At 34.2% G+C, this 16,697-nt stretch overlaps 1 protein-coding gene across 3 annotated transcripts in view; it reads left to right on the top strand.

The window, feature by feature from the left end:
- The window catches only part of capt (adenylyl cyclase-associated protein 1), a 122,194-nt gene that overhangs the window by 33,552 nt on the left and 71,945 nt on the right, over positions 1-16,697 (top strand). The window contains exon 1 of one of the 3 annotated variants that reach the window (XM_088263337.1): positions 13,413-14,867. The exons of 1 other annotated variant lie outside the window; for it this stretch is intronic. In XM_088263337.1, the coding sequence (XP_088119463.1) occupies positions 13,982-14,867 (886 nt within the window). In that variant the 5' untranslated portion in view covers positions 13,413-13,981. Of the gene's footprint in view, positions 1-13,412; positions 14,868-16,697 lie in introns of those variants that run through there. One more of the 3 variants, XM_088263338.1, reaches the window with a different exon arrangement.

Below are 16,697 nucleotides of genomic sequence, written 5' to 3'. Positions count from 1 at the left end.
TAAAAAATACCCATCTGAAATGTTTTGTGTAATATATCCATTTTTTTCTCCTTCATTTTGAATACTCGATTTATTAAACAAAATATTATACTAAAATGTTACCCGGGTTAGTTGAGTTTTCCGTAACAACCACTATACTCCACGTTTATATGTTAATAATAAAAAGTGAGTTTTTGCTCGCGGCTTTATTACTTCCACTCGTGTTTCGACCGGAGTTTTCCCTTTAGTGCAAGAGTTGGCGTTTTCCTGATATATGTTTTCCGCTTTTTACTTCGGAAGCCTTTGGGGTCGGAAGAGGCAAAATGTTTTCGTCTAAAAATATCGCGCTAATGCCTTTACGACAAAAACTTACCGCTTCATTTGCCGATAGCTACTACATATGTGCATCATTTCAATTTGTTGAACCGTCTGCGTAATTCGACGCCATTCCACATCTTTCCCCGCTTTTTTCTCTTGGACTTAGAAATCTTTTACCGAAAGGCGTTGATTGTGAATTTTAAATGATAACTATCAACTATAATACTATTATAATTAAACAATAAACAATCATAGCGGTTGGTGACAGGGAAATTTAAGAGATAGACAAAAGCTTTTTCTAACTTATGAGCGATATGCCTCGCCTTCGTAGTTTAGTGGTCAACGCATTTGACTACCGTGCTATAAGGTCTCGGATTCGATTCTTAGGGGGTTTGATATGATGATTTTCACTCACATTAATTTAACATCACCCAGGACTGCTACAAGAAGCGCTGGACTGATCGCATTGCCTTCATGCAATTGGCGATCAAGGTAACACTGCGTTGATACGATGCAATGCTATATGCACCATTGAATGCGGATAACAATTAAAAGATGAGCGATATGAATGAGGTAATAAAAACATAAAATTATCGTTTGGTATGTATTGTACTGAAAAGAACATCCTTATGATTTTAAAAAAATTAAATGTATGAGTTGTTTGCTCTTTGTAAACGATGAATATTTTGATATGTTCAACTCGAGATTGCCAGCGTTGAGATCATTTGACATTGTCAGTCGACATTGAATTCGTGGTGAGTCCCCCGTTTCGTACAATTCGTCTTGATCTTTGATCTTTCCCCTTTTTTCACCCGTCCTTGTTCCAGGTATTTTTTTTTACAAATGTGGAATTTCATAATTGAAACAGTACGAGTACTTGTTTTGTAATACTCATATATCGCTGACTCCTTTCAACAACGTCATATATCAAAAAACTTGATCAGGAGATCATTTTCAAAGTTTAAGAATATAATTAAATGTATTGAAAATAAATATCAAGCCACTTATTGAACTTTTTACTGTGCAACAGATCTTTTTAGGTAAAACCTGAATGTTTTTTCTCCATTTGAAAAAATGTATTGAAAATAAATATCAAGCCACTTATTGAACTTTTTACTGTGCAACAGATCTTTTTAGGTAAAACCCGAATGTTTTTTCTCCATTTGAAAAATATTTAGTATATTTAAAAAAAAATTAAACAATGCAAATTACTTTTCTTCAAAATGCAAAAACAATACTTTCTGCCCTGTAGCTGGTAAATATTAAGTTAAAAATATGCCTCTTTCGCTGTGGGATATAGTACATTTTTTGGGCATTCCGAAAACATGCACAACTGAAAATTGACGATTTTTGATTTATGACGTTGTTGAAAGGAGTGAGCGATATGTCAAATTCCCAAATAAAAAATAAATTATAAAATGAAACAAATTAAATAATAATACTTGCATATTAATCATATTGGGATATTGGTATGCATTTTAAATTACATTGAAACATTCATGTGTCATGCAAATAAGTATAACTTTGACGAAAACGTCGCTGACATTTTATGATGTGTTGTACATGATCATTTGATTAAAAGTATGCAAACAACATTGTTGTATAAGAAATTATTTTTACTAAAGTTACTAAATACCATTTATCAAAGACGGGAAAAAGAATACGGAATTTTTCGTGTGATTATTTTGTCATCACATAAATCGGATTTCAGTAACCCGCTGAGAGTTTTCAGGTTTCGCTCTGCTGGAGGAATTTAATTCTCGGAATAGCTCTGTTCAAAGTCCGCCGTCCCGTTTTGAATGCTCGTCTTATTTGATGTTGTATTCCCCCCGTAACCGCTGCGCTACATTCACCTTCGCTTTTCATCTGTGGTCCGGAGGCGTCACGCTCCGAGCACACTTTTCCGCACCGGGGAGTTTGGTCGCTCGCTATATTGATTTGTAATAATTATTTTTGTCGTCATTTTTAATTCTTAATCCCCTGGAAGATGCTTTTGAAAGTATAATAAACAATTTAAAAAAAAACCCCATAATTTACGTTTAGGCAAAGTACGGCTGTCCAAACATAAAACACAGGGACATTTATTTTGTAGTACGTTTTTTTTTGCATTTTTGGACTAAGTAGAATCTACTTAGTCCAAAAATGCAAAAAAAAAACGTACTACAAAAAAATGTTCCTTACTGCGTTTTGAGTTTGGACAACCGAGTATTCGTTAAGTCGCAACTTAATTTTCTATATATCTAGGTAACATTTTACTTAAAACACCGTTTTTTGCATTGGAAAAATAAGTTTTACGGTTTTTATAAGAAAATGGTTAATGAAAGGTAAGGATTTTAAAAATAATTGTTTATATACATATCTTACTCGTTTATAAAAAAAAATCAATATACATTTTTTTTAATTGAGCGTGAACACACGTGCTGCCCTGAGCGCAGCTGAGTGCATTCTGATTTGAACGCTCGAGACAACCTTGAGATCTAAGCCTTAAAAACAATATTTAAGAATCCGATACTCAGTCATTTATTATTTACCTTTACCATCTCAAAATTACACATGTTCCGAATGGGGTACAAAAATATTCCAGTTCATATTTGTATGGACATCGTAGTACGCAGCTCGCAGCGACTACCGTACCAAAACCTACCGTCCCTATCCTAACGTTTTTTATATGTAAAAAAAATGTTAATGTACACCGATGAAAAATTATTTGTAAATAAATCGTAACCCAGTTTAACATCTAATCCCTTGATATTCATTCAATAAATCCTTATTATACTAATACCTTATTTTTCATTTCCTAAATTCTAGAAGAGAAATTTCCTCGCGTTGCGGGCAATGAAATAAATTGAATCCCTCGGCAAACAACTTATCGACCGTAATTATTCTTCATGAAGGCTTAATTTTTTTATTAGATCGTAGCATTTTCACACTTCTGTGGCTATTTACTTTTCATTTTCGTACCTTTTATTTTCTTAATAAAAAATAAAAATATATTCGCTATAAAACGCAAAAGTCTATATATTCTATTACATCTTCTATGAATTATTTCAATGTTATTTACGTCGTATAAATTGGGCCGATTATTTAGTAATATTTCGCTTATATGTACTTGACGTACATCTGTTTTTCATAATTTTTCTTTATTCTTTCAATTCTCCATTGTTCTCTCGTTCTATACTTCGTGTCTTATCTTTTTAGGCGTAAACATTGCATTTAGCGATGACAACATACTGTAAGCATGCAATTTCTTTCGTTTGAGTATTGGTGCGAAATAAAAGCTCTCATTTTATAATTGGTAAACGATAACTCGAATGTTGAAAATGCCTTTTTTGTATTCTCAAAAAGAGTGATCAATCAATGATTATTTTAAGACCTTAGCAGCTGCTGTATTATCTACAAATATTTTGGTGAAATTCTCTAGTACCGCCGTCTTATAATTTATAATCCTCTTTCTTCAATATGATTATCTTCGAGCCTCGTTGCCTTCGCGCTTCTCTCGGATAATTAGTTTTAATCTGGCGGTAATGAAGCTTCTTTTACAGATAATCCCATTCAATAAAATTGTTGTCGGTATTTGAACTAGCCGCTATACAGGCGGCTTGTCTTATTTTAACCCCGCTTTTGAAATATCGAGTAAAGGTTTGCGAAGCGAATCAACTCCCGGCTAAGTAATTTCTTTCTAACCCCAAGGGAATTCCCTCCCAGAGTACGTAGAGGAAACTTCACCCGAACCCTCGACCAATAATAAATATGATTTCACCATTTTCTTGCTTACATTCACTACATGTTAGCAAGAAAATGGAGAATACATACACTCACCGAAGGGGATCGCGGTATTATCAAACTGTGAGCAGATTGAAATGAAATAAAGCGTAATATTACTCCCACCCCGCCTTTTTAAATCGTTCTCCAGATTCTAATATCGTCTCCGGAACACGAATTAATAAAGGAGCGAACATAAGGAGACGCAAAAGTTTTATTTTTATTTTGGAGAAGGCGTTTTATCTTTTCTTATTCTGAATTTTGTTCAAATGACATCTACGGTAACAGTATTTAAAATTTTGGTCTCTGGAGTATTATTTTAACATAATTAAGGCAATTTTTGTGGGTTTTAAAGATAAACTGTCTTTTAAGCTATTTTTATTTTAAAAAAATTATAAAATGTTTTCTTATATTAATATTTTCTTTAAAGATTAAACCTATCAATTGATAGATTTAGGCTTTTACAAATTTTTGTATCCTTTGTATTTTTCAAAATGGCTCTTACCCTACTATTATGTTGAATGTTTTTAAATATTCCATTATTTACATTTACAACACAGTTATCGTATCAAATAGTTCGATTACATAATTGTTGCTTATTAAATGTCCCTTATAATTTTTTCCAGGTGACTTCTCACAATATTGTTAAATTTAGGTGATCTAAGAAACATGTTAAAAAAGATATAAGTATTCACGCTTTAAGTACACCGATGGATAGAGCAGAAATACATCTCGAACTGTGTTAATCTCATTTTCTTAATATTGTCCCTTGCATTATTTTATATTTCTTCAGTCCAGGCCAAAGTAAATTTACTGATATTATTATCAGATGAAAGAAAAAAAAATCATTTATATATTGACTAATCTTTAAAGAGAGCTAACTAACATTACGTCCGTTTTTACTTGTTTATTCAATGTAGATTGTAAATTTACTTGTTTATTCAATGTAGATGTATATTGTAAATAATTAAATATATCCCTGGAGGCCGTCCAAGTACAGAAGTGACCCAACTTCCAACTAACTTTACTGACCGAAGCATTTCAACCGTATAATAACATTATAATTTTCTTATCAACGAGCTCATTAAACTATTTGTTCTATTCGAGTTTCTTCGCCTGTTTACAATAAATTCGAGGTTGGCTGTTTCTCTCATTTTATTTCTGTACTCTGAAATGCATTATGAATCTTGTAGCAAAATTAAAAGAACACCTCTCATGTATCATGCTCACATCCTATTTTATTCTGTATACGTATAACGCGCCTTAAATGTATAATGTTCCACTTCCATTATGTAATAATAATGATTCTAGACCTTGTATAAGTTATAACAAAGATTATTATAGTATATATCTAATCGTTTCGAGCCATATTTGTTGGGAATGTTTTGGAACGCGATCAAGTTTGTAAGAAAATATTTGCACTGGTAATTTCGATATTGCTATTGAGTTTTGGAATTACGCCAACTATTAAGTATGTGATTTATTATTCTCTTAGGTGCTTTGATAAATTACGTCGATCGTTACTTTTTTTCATTCTCACAGTGCATGAGGAGATTTTTAAATATTGTTTTCGAGATGAGGAAATTTCTGATAATCTATATCCCAACCTAATAACAATTTTGAATCCCACTTCTTCAGACAAATGGCGCTTGTGCTTTACACGGAACTTCACTGTCCGGCAGTCCGTTTTTGTCAAATCAATACGACTACGACAGTTTAGCGTGGTCGAGTTCACGCGCACCGTGATCGCGCACCGATGGCGCAAAGACGGACAAGTGCATAAGTCAATCATCCGTTTTTTCATGCTAACCGGACTGCCGGACAGTCAAATTCCGTGTAGTGCACAAGCGCTCAAATGATATTATATTTGTATCCTAACTGGATAAATAAATTTATAATTGTATGTAAAATAAATATGTGCGTTCCCTAATTATTTTTAACATCGTGATTGTCATATTGATATTGTTTATAATTTAACCTTTCAAGCTAACAATATTTAAAACAACTGTAGATGAAAATAACTGTATTTTTCGAAACTAGTCGTGTGTAATGAAATAATACTCATTAAGTGGTATTATACAAGTGTTTACTTTTTTAATAATTAAGATTTTTTATTCATATCTTAACATAAATCAGTTTATACATAGTATAACATTGACAATTCTATCCATGTTTGACAACCACATTACTCAAAATTGAGAAGTTGTATTAATGCGTCAATTGAAAAGATCAACTGCATGTTACTCTGTCGGTGACATCTATGGTTGAAATGACTTTTATATTAGCTGGAATCTCCATTAAATGCATGTAAGATTCTTTCCCGCATTGTTTTACATAGGGACATTTATTAAACGTATGTAAGATACTATTCTGCATTGTTTTTACATACTGTATATATGTGTATATAATATAATTTTCATTTAACGTATTTTTTTATTGTAACTGTAGACAGTTGGTAGTGTTTGATAATGTCTTAATAAGACGAAACGCGTCACATATTATCATATATATGTAAATAAAAGTGGAATTCAATCCAATAATTGTGTTTAATTTTCGATATATTACCTAACAATTAACGTATTTTTAACATACTATTATTTTTATTATTTTTCACTGAAAAAATATTTTGAGTGTGTCCAAATTTTTCTTCACATATTCTGAATTTAGTCTACTTACTATTTATTGCAAATAGTGTTTTTTTCTGCAAACTAACAATTTATTTTCATTTCCAGTAGTGATTAAATTCAGGGGTTTCATTAGCACATACAGTACCAATTTACGTTGGATTTCACAGATTTTTTTAAATGTAATATTTGAAGACACGTTTCAGGTCAATAAAGATTGCATAATTTATTTGCATGTGAAATAGACACATTAATCATTAAATTTGTTTTATGCAGTCATTATCGCTAAATCTTACATATCATGAATATTCTTAAAGATTCAGTTTTATGAAAAGTTTACTCAAACTACAGATGAAACATAAAAAGCATTGATTTGCATGATCTTGACATGTATTTTCAAGGCATGGCTTGACTGTATGCATTAGACAAATTGAGTTTAATTTAACCCGTTGAAGATTTAAAAAAAATATATTTCAAGACACAATCCTCTCAACTACAAAAATAATATCGATTTTATTCTCTTAATGCCAAATATTCTTTTGATTTTCGATGTTTAATGTGTTAATGAGTTTTTTTAAGGGCGGAGACTGACCGGAGCCATTTCGTCGTAACGTAACACGTTATGATGAGAGCATTCGTATAGTCAGTACAGCGAGCCGAGCGCTCCATCCAAAGTTTCGGATGCTTGCTGATGCTCGCCGCGAGCGATGTTACGACGTTACGTTACGGTCAGTCTTTACCTTAAAACTACAAAGGAATCTTCAGTTTAATCGTAAATAGCTTTAAATTTTCACTCATTAATATTATATGTTTTTGGCATCTTGTCTTTGTTTAAAATATCTAGGTACGAGGTAAACAATATTAAATCTAAAACTTCAAATTTTCAGTAGAGACTAATAATGGTATTTCGCTACCAGTTTTAAGAAAGCAAACATAATACTATTATGAAATTTTATAAACGAGTCTAATCTGTTTTTCCTCTGGTATTGTGACTATGCTTGAGTTCACTTCATGATATTTATGTATTATGCTTATCTCCAAGCGTACAAAAACCTGTTGATTCATTTAAAAAAGACATTTGTCTCAAAATATTTGGTCTGGAAAGTGTTAACGCAAAGTGGGACGTATTGCTAACTTGTTGTTACGTGAAACTCCTTTTGATTTGTACGGATGAGCATAAAATAGCAATGAGACACTTTGTGTGGTAACAGTGTTCATGACGTCATTAATCCTCGTCTTTTTGTGACAGTTCTCTTGGTTTGAGGTCTCTAATTTCGAAACCAGCCTCATGCCTATTTTCCGTTTCGGTTTTTCCGATCCAAATAATGTCAGAATTTTGTATTTTATAAATTGGTCCGCGTTTTGCATCGATAAACCAACTGTTATAACAAAAGCAAAGTCCCGAGTTTGATTCTTCACTATTTTTTTCTTCAATTAATTAATGTATGTTTGTGAGTTACCCTGGGAATGGTCGGTTATCTGAATAATTCACTACCATGCTTTCATATTTTTATTAGGGATTAAACGAATCGAATGAAAATAATCTAATTATTCGATTAATATTCGAGGTCCCTCATGCTACGGGAATGGTTATTGTAAATGAATTATTTTGAGAATTAATTGATTAATTATTCATTAAGAGATCCAAGAGATCGTTAGGTGGGGAAGACAACGAAGAAGACAGTGGTATGCGCATGTGAGGAGAATGTAACCATCCAGACTCCCCACATCGCATTGCACAGTCAACCCCAAGGTAGATACCGGACAGACAGCTGGGAATCAACATCGCAGGATGTTAATACCTCTTAAAAACAGGAGGGAAAGAAGAAGGGAAGAATTATTGTATCAAGAAATTAATATATAGATTTATGAAATTTATTAGTACAATTAAACGAACACGGTAATCGGGTTGGTTTTGAAATTCACGTTTCTGTCCTTGTTTCCAGCTAAGATCGGTTATGTGGTCGGTTTATTTAAAAAATCTATTATATTCTGAAACAACAGCTTACGTGATCCGTGATATTTTCATGTCCAAAACAAATATTTCGTTTTACTTTGAATTTCGTTAGAGGCTCTTGCGTCAGTCACGTTAATTAGACATCACATAATGGAAATTGCTACTATACCTTTTGAGAAACGTTTTGAATTTAATGACGTATTTGGTAGTTACCACATTGAATAATGTACTGCCTATTTTATTGTCAAATAAATTTGTTTATTTGAGGACTCGACTGAGATGGAGAAGTTATTAAGATGGAGATGCGAAAGTCTGGGCATTCACAAAATCGACTACTTAACGGTTTGAGTGATCACTTTATATGTTACGAGAGGTGTTGGGGATCGTGAGATGTAACGGATGGAGGGAATCCAACAATGCTTTCTGCCGGAAATGTGCGTTTCGCGCACTTTTAACGTTAACGCCTTTTTGCTTAAACGTTAAAAAGTCCGCGAAACGTGCGGGGGCGTCGGGACGACAGTACGGAGAGGATCGCAATCGTTTACTGCTAGCGAATGCTTATTTGTTTTTATACAATATTACATATTAGCTTTTAATTAAACTTTAAAATAATAGTTTATGGTATATATATAAGTTAATGTATAATATTTGATTGAATATATTTTTATTCCCCGCTATTTAATTATAATAAAAATAATATATTTGCTTAATTTATATATTGTAGCTCCGTTTTGGTAAAATACTATGTCAAGTCACTTCGCTTTGATATTATACGCTATATTGTTTATTCTTGGACAAAACAATGACAAAATTAAGTCCAGGGTTAATTTTCCTTTGGGTACAGAGTCAGATTGCCTTGTCAGGTTTGTCGCAACGGGCCTGTTATAGATGCATAGCCATCTAACGCGCTTTTAACACATTAAATATAACATGGTAACGAATACAGTTACCTTTTAGTTAAAAAACTTACTTTGAAGGGTACAACCTTTCATTAATATCTCTTACTATTTGAGATGTTATATGTTCATAATAGTTCGTCGATTTCACTTTATTTTTTCACGATTTACCCATGTAACATTTTACCAATCTACTATGTAAGGGTTAGGTTGAAACCAGAAAACAGAGTGTGCAGTCCCCAAGGCTTTGATGGTCTGATGCGTAGTTTCTTTGATTCTACCAGTCATATTTCACGTTGGATTTTGATACTAATCCGGACTAAGTAGAGTTCACATCTCATTTAGCAAGCCCTTGGCGTGTCCGCACTTCATTTATCACGGAAACCTTTGGTTATGTAACCATTCGAGAGGGTTTGTGTTCTCATAAAGGGATTTTAGATCCAACGCACACTACAGAAGAATGATACACGGAACTATACAATACTGTTCATACTTCAGTGAGTAGGTTTATCCTTTTGGATTTAAATTATGAACATAAACCGGAGATTTAAATCTTATTTAAGAAAATGAAATAATAATATATTATTTCTTGATATCTCATCAAAGATGAAGAAGAATATGGAAGTCTGGGCATTTACGGGGCTGATGACCGTCATAGGCTGGTTTAAGTGATCATTTTACACATGTGTAACATTCACCAATTCTACCCATTATTGACGACCACACTACTCAAATTCTTGGAAGTTCTATATATTAAATATGAACCAATTTAGAAACCTTGTTCTTGTTAGTGATTCAATCAGATCAAAACAGATCTTCAGATATAATATAAGAAGAAGAGTTTTCAGTTGTACTAGAAATTGGTGGGGATTTCGGATTATCCTCAAATATTAGGGCAAACGGTTCCAGGCAGTAGGGCCTACCAGTGTAAAGGCCCAATCCATAAAGTTTATTGGGTTGGCCTAGGAAGTATAGAGATGTTTCCTCTACTTGACTCGAAATGCAAAATATTTGATCGGATCGTTTTTCATTAGTGCATAAAACCGCGCCGGGTCAACATGTCTGCGGTTATATTGCATCAATACTATGGATCAGAAAAAGTCATTAGCTATACTATTTCATCTCGGAGTAGCAGGACTTTTCTATGAAAACTAGTATTTTTCATGCCACGCTTGAAATAGGAAGTTTTAATTTAATCGATTGATTTTTACCATTTTCTTTGTATTTTATGGACCAATATTATTATGACTATACTAATTTTTGACTAAATAACCAAATTAAACTTTGGGTACCATATATACCTGATGTTATCTGTAAATATTTAATGCTAACAGGCATAGCGGGTTCGATTCACTTGAAACTGTCGACTTGAATTGTTACCTGTACGTGAAACGCGAAAGTAATAATTCGCATAAAGTACTTATTATCCATTTACCCGAATACATAAATAATTCTTATCGCTATAAAATTTATATTAGATGTACATCTGCCTTCGCAATAAATTATTTCATAACTTTCATTTCGTTTTCTGAAATTCCCAAATTCACCTAACCTTTGAGAAATATTATTTCTTAAAATTATACAAGTATTAATATTTCTCCTCTATCACGTATATTCTATAATAACGATTATTTTCACTTCGCAAAGCCTTCATTGGAATCTGTGATACTAACTTGCTTAATTTAATAATCATACGAATGATTTCATGCCCGAAGATTTATAAAGCTGTATTTAGTAAATATTAAAGGATTTCAGGAAAGGTAGCTTTTTCTGAGGCAAGCCGTTTTGACCCTTGAGACCGTTCCGCATTAGCATATTATAATCAAACTTTTTTTTATAATTAAATATATTTTCTATTTTGTTATATCCTGGGGTCTTTTATAATCAAATCATCTGCGTATATCAATAAAATGCAGATTAGTATATTTTTCCCCGGCAATATGGGTTCACGGCCGGTTTCAAACTGCCGAAATCGTTAGAAATATAAGTCAAGAAGTAAAGTAAATTTATCTAACAGATCTTAACTTATCTGTGAATAAATATATTACTTTACTAACATGAAATATATTTTTTCTAATCTTAAGTTCCTTGCAATATAAATCGACAACTAGTATCCAAATGACAAAATAGTTAGAAATAAAAATCCAAAGGGAATGTTCAATATATGATATTTACACAACGCAGTTGATGAATTTATTATTTTCAATCCGAAATTTCTTGTAATACCTCCTTCCTTTGTAATACCTCCTCTGAAACATTATCGTGATTACCTTTTAAAATAATACATGGTTTTATATACTTATTCGCTTTTTATTTAATTTTCGATAAAGATACACATTTCTGTATTGACACGACCAAATACCTTCGTGATATAAGTAAACAAATATAAGAATATGGGTTTTAATTTATTTTTAATAATTTACGCCGTATTGGCAAAATATCAGATTGATTTAGATCTATTTCCTGTTCATCACTCTTGTGTAAATAATTTCTGCCTCTCTTCTCTTCTCTTCCTCGACTATTGAAACTTAATGAAACGGCTTATTGGATTATTTAATTATGCCTTTATTCAAATTTACAAATTCGACGATCGCTGAAAATAATATTGTAAAAAATAAGCAATATAACATTTTAAGTTGAAGTCCCAACAGGATAGGACCCAAAGTAACTTGAACAAGAAATCTCGAAGAAGGTATTCGAAAAGTAATATAAAAAGTTTACAGTATTAAATTACCTCATTAAATGAATAAATTCAAATATTTTATTTATTTATTAACTACAGGTGTATTTTTATATTGTAATACATTTATTAACGATTATATTTGTTTATTAATATTTTGAAGCCATTTTTAACTATAGTTTTATTACTGAAATCGCTTTTTAACAATCGTATTAGTAACGTTTATTTGATATTTGTAAGATTTTTTTCCAAAATTTTACTAATGGTGGCTAATCTAAGGTTTTTCTTAGTTTTCGGAGTCGAATTTTGTGCTTTATTTATTCGGATTATTTATTAAATTATTAAATTACAGTTTTATTGATTTAATTTTACTTATTGTTTTTCATAAATTTCTGTTTTGATTTAAAAGGGTAAATCGGAATGGTATTTGTTTACTTGTGCGTCGTTTGGTCGTGATGTTAGCATTTCATAATAATAGGCAGCAAAATTAGCGTTAATTTTCAACTGAGACCTCGATTCAGCATTTGATAGAAAATTATCAAATGTTTCTTGTTACATTTTCATGTCACATCACGAAAATCATATTATAGAATAAGTAACAAGGAAATTCACAATCTTTATTTTTTTAATCGATTAGTAAAAATACTACAAATGTAGATCTTTGATCGCTTATCTGCACCTTATACATTTGCACGTTATGCTGCCTGTAATTTAAAGGTTTTTGTTGTTGATATTAAAGTATTTTATGGGAAAACTGTTATGACGAAATTACAAAAAAAAATAAAATAAATACGAAAATTTTAGTATGATTTATTTAAATCCAGTTTTCTAAGTTACACACTGCTAGCTTTAAATTGACTTAAGTTTAGAAATTATTCATATGTGAAATAAAAAATAAAAAAACTTCAATGGAAATATTTCCTGATTGTTTTACATAAAACGTTTTCTGGCACATCGGGGCCTTAAGGGACACCTTTCGGTAAGCCTTATGTAAGACCGGTCAGAATGCCTTCTGCATGCGACCTTACCGAATTTCAATACTTTACTTTCGGCAAGGGAGCTATTCCACAATACCTCCAGGTCTTGGGAGTCCTCTGCCCCCCGCCCCTGGCGCAACATCGATCAGGGCGCCGCCGCGGCCGCCCCGCCCCGCGCCGCCTCCCGCCCTCGCGCGGCTCCTGACTCCAGCGCGAGATGAGTTCGCGTCGAGTCCTCGCGCGACACGCTTCCCGCCGCTTCCCGACTATTTCGGTCCTAACTTACGCGGAACTTTTACTTTACAACAAACTTTATTATCCTTTCTGTCCTCTTACCGGCGGATTTTAAAGTATCGCGTTTTACCTAATAGAGGTAATTTTCGTTATTTTACGCGTTTTAGTATTTAGTTTTTTTGTGTGGAGTTGAGTTTTAAAACGTATAAAGTTAATTGTGGGGTTATGCGTTTGTGATAAGATTTTATCTCGTGTATAAAACTAAGTGCCGCATTGCATGTGCCAAGTGTAATTCTGGCGCTAGTTTCGGTATTCACGTGACGCTTTTTCTGTTTCGCTATTTTACGTGCATTGCAGTTCAACGTTTGATTTTATTCGAGCGGTCACTCGGAGTGCGCTGTGCATTTTGGCGCCGTTTTTTTTACCTCCTTACTGCCGCGACATCGTATCACACCCGCGTGTTATTGTTATTCCTCGTACGTTCTTAACTGTGAATAATCAGCATTAAAAAGTTTCGCCGAAGATCCATTAAGTATGTCAAATGTTCTAACGAAATGTTCAAGAGTTGTTGCGTGTGCATGAGTAAAAAGGTAATCGAAAGCCACTCCGATAACGTTCCTCCGCCGGCACAGGGGGGCGATGATAAGCGAAACGCGGATGCCGGCAACGGGCATCTCGGTCGTGCAGTAGCGGAGTCCGAATCCCACGGCGCCAACGGTACCGGGAGACGCGACACTCCGGATACTCTCAAATGTGCGGATTCTGAGTTCAAACAAACCGAGAAGAAATTCGACGTCTGCGCCGAAATAAAAGAAGAAATAAGCAAGTTGCAAGCTGCCGATGATAGTAGTAAGTTTCTGACGCGGAACAATATGGAACACAATACGGCGAGCCAGATGAGCACCATACTGGAAGGGAGTTCCCCCGGCGCGGGAAGAGACGGCGACCTCGCCGGGAGCGGAGTCGCCGGCGCGTGTCGGAGCGGCCGCGTCACGGTGGTCGATCCCAAGCGCGAAGACGAAGACTCCAATGGCAAAAGCGAACAGAAAGAAAACTCGGTCGCTTTCAGTAACGAGGCCACCGCGGACGACAGCGACGACGAGGACTCGGAGCTCACGGACACCGCGCGGGCGGAGCCGGACTCGGAGCGAGCCGCGCGCCGCATGTCCAGCGGCGGCATCCTCAAGCGGCCCAGCATCGCGTGGCCCGCCGAGGAGCGGCCGCGGCCCCTCGAGCGGCCCGAGGCGCTGGACGACGACGTGTTCCTGGCGCCCCCGGCCCGCAAGCAGTCCCTGCCGGCCGGGCTGGGCGGGGGCGCCGTGGGGCGCGACGAGCTGGCGCTGCGCCGCCACCGCGTGTTCTCGGAGCTGGTGGGGGCCGCGCGCGCCGCCGCCGAGCACCGCGTGCGGTTCGACCCCCTCGGGCCGCTAGTCGCCACCGGTAAGCTTCCACCGGCAGCTTAATCAGATTACTCCCAAAAGTCCGATTCTTACGCACGTAGCGCTCCATTCGCTAATATGAAGCGTAGTGTCTTTTATACCTAAACTACGTAACAGTGTGTTTTACGTATTCTTCAGTAACATTATTCATTTAATGGTTCTTTCGTTTATTTTCAAATGATTTGCATTTGTCTGAGATGCAATTTTTCCACAAAATGTTGTTTTATCATGTTCATTAATTAGGTAAAACATATACATAGACTCAATAGGTTAAACCTATTGAATTGAAGTCAAATATAGCAAGATTTTTATTTTAATTTTTCGCGTTTTTTTTTTCTTCATTCTTTTGATATTGAAACTCGAGGCGGTATTTTGCGAAAATAGCGCTCTATAAATTATTCTAGATTATTATTTCGCGTCTTCTCGAAAAAATTCTAAAATTACATAATAAAATACATTCCGATGAATTTCACCTTACTCGTATTTTATTTATATCATTTTAAATTCTCATCTAATTTCATTCGTATATAGGCTGAAATAAAAATAATGAATTTCTTCAGACCTTTTTATTTTAAAACCAAAACACGGCGGTACGTACTACGCGAAAAAAAATCTTTCTACAAGTTTTATTTTTATCTTTTTACTATTGAAAATAAACCGAGATCTAAATGTTACGAACAAATTTGCAAACCAAAATATCCTTTTAGTTTCTGCTTGTATTTTTTGCGGATAACTTTTATTTTAAAACGTTTGCACGCAAGTACGCCAACTTATCTTGGAAATAAATGTTTACTTTCTAAATATGACTTATTTATGAATGCATCACCAAACAATCTGTGTTTTGATAAACACATGTTTATTTTCATTACGGATATCTCGTATTAATGTTATTAACATAACAAATCGAGCCAGAAAAGACGTTATAATAATACATTACCATTTACTTAAAAGGTTAAACAAACTTAATCATCAAGTGTGGTTTAAATTTACGCAGAGTACGAATTATTTGAAAATTTACACTTAAAATAATTCTTGCATAATTTGATAAACGTAAGCGAAGTGTACGTTTGATAAACATAAACGTGTTTCGAAGTGATGATCTAATTTTACGATATACATTTTGTTGCATAAGTCACCGCGCGATTTACTTTTGAATCCCGTATCTAAAGTTGGATATTAAGGTGTATCATCTTCAGGACACATTACGTTTTACATAGTTTTAAAATTGTTACTGTTCCTTCTACATTTATATCGTTTTTTCACTCACGTCATTTGTTTTCTTCTGAATATATTTTTAATCCCAAATGCTAACAAATCTTCAAAACCCTCATCCGCACCCGATGGTGCCTTAAGCACTGCATCATATAATATAAAAGCAGTGTAATCTTGATCGTTAACACATGAAGGAAAGGTGATAAGTCCTCCGCTTCAGGTATCTGTCGAGGGTAATATTGAATAAATATTACAGTGAAAAAATCACGAGTATATTTATTTGATCCCTCCTTGGGAATCGAACCGGGGACCTCCAGAACGGTAGCCGAGCGTGCTGATCATTACACTGCGAAATAAAAAAATAGATCGCTGGAACAACTTGCGTCATCAGATGCAGTGTACTAAGCACCAGTGTTTCACTAAGTTTTATTTTTTTTAGATTAAGAAGAAATTCTAAAATATGAACGTTTTACTTTTGACTTGATAAAAAAGATATTTCAACGGTTCCAAGAAATAGGTAATTGGCAGTAGAATTCTACATCTTTATTGATGTACCTTAGGAATGAGCATTAAAAATGGCTATCTTTATTGGAATTCATTTTCCTGAAAGTATGCTCCT

This window comes from Brachycentrus maculatus, unplaced genomic scaffold, assembly GCF_059751285.1.
Source record: "Brachycentrus maculatus isolate JH-2025_06_01 unplaced genomic scaffold, ASM5975128v1 h1tg000199l, whole genome shotgun sequence".
NCBI classification, from domain to species: Eukaryota; Metazoa; Arthropoda; class Insecta; order Trichoptera; family Brachycentridae; genus Brachycentrus; species Brachycentrus maculatus.
Note: the sequence above shows the minus strand (reverse complement) of the source record. Positions and strands in the feature narration are given on the sequence as shown.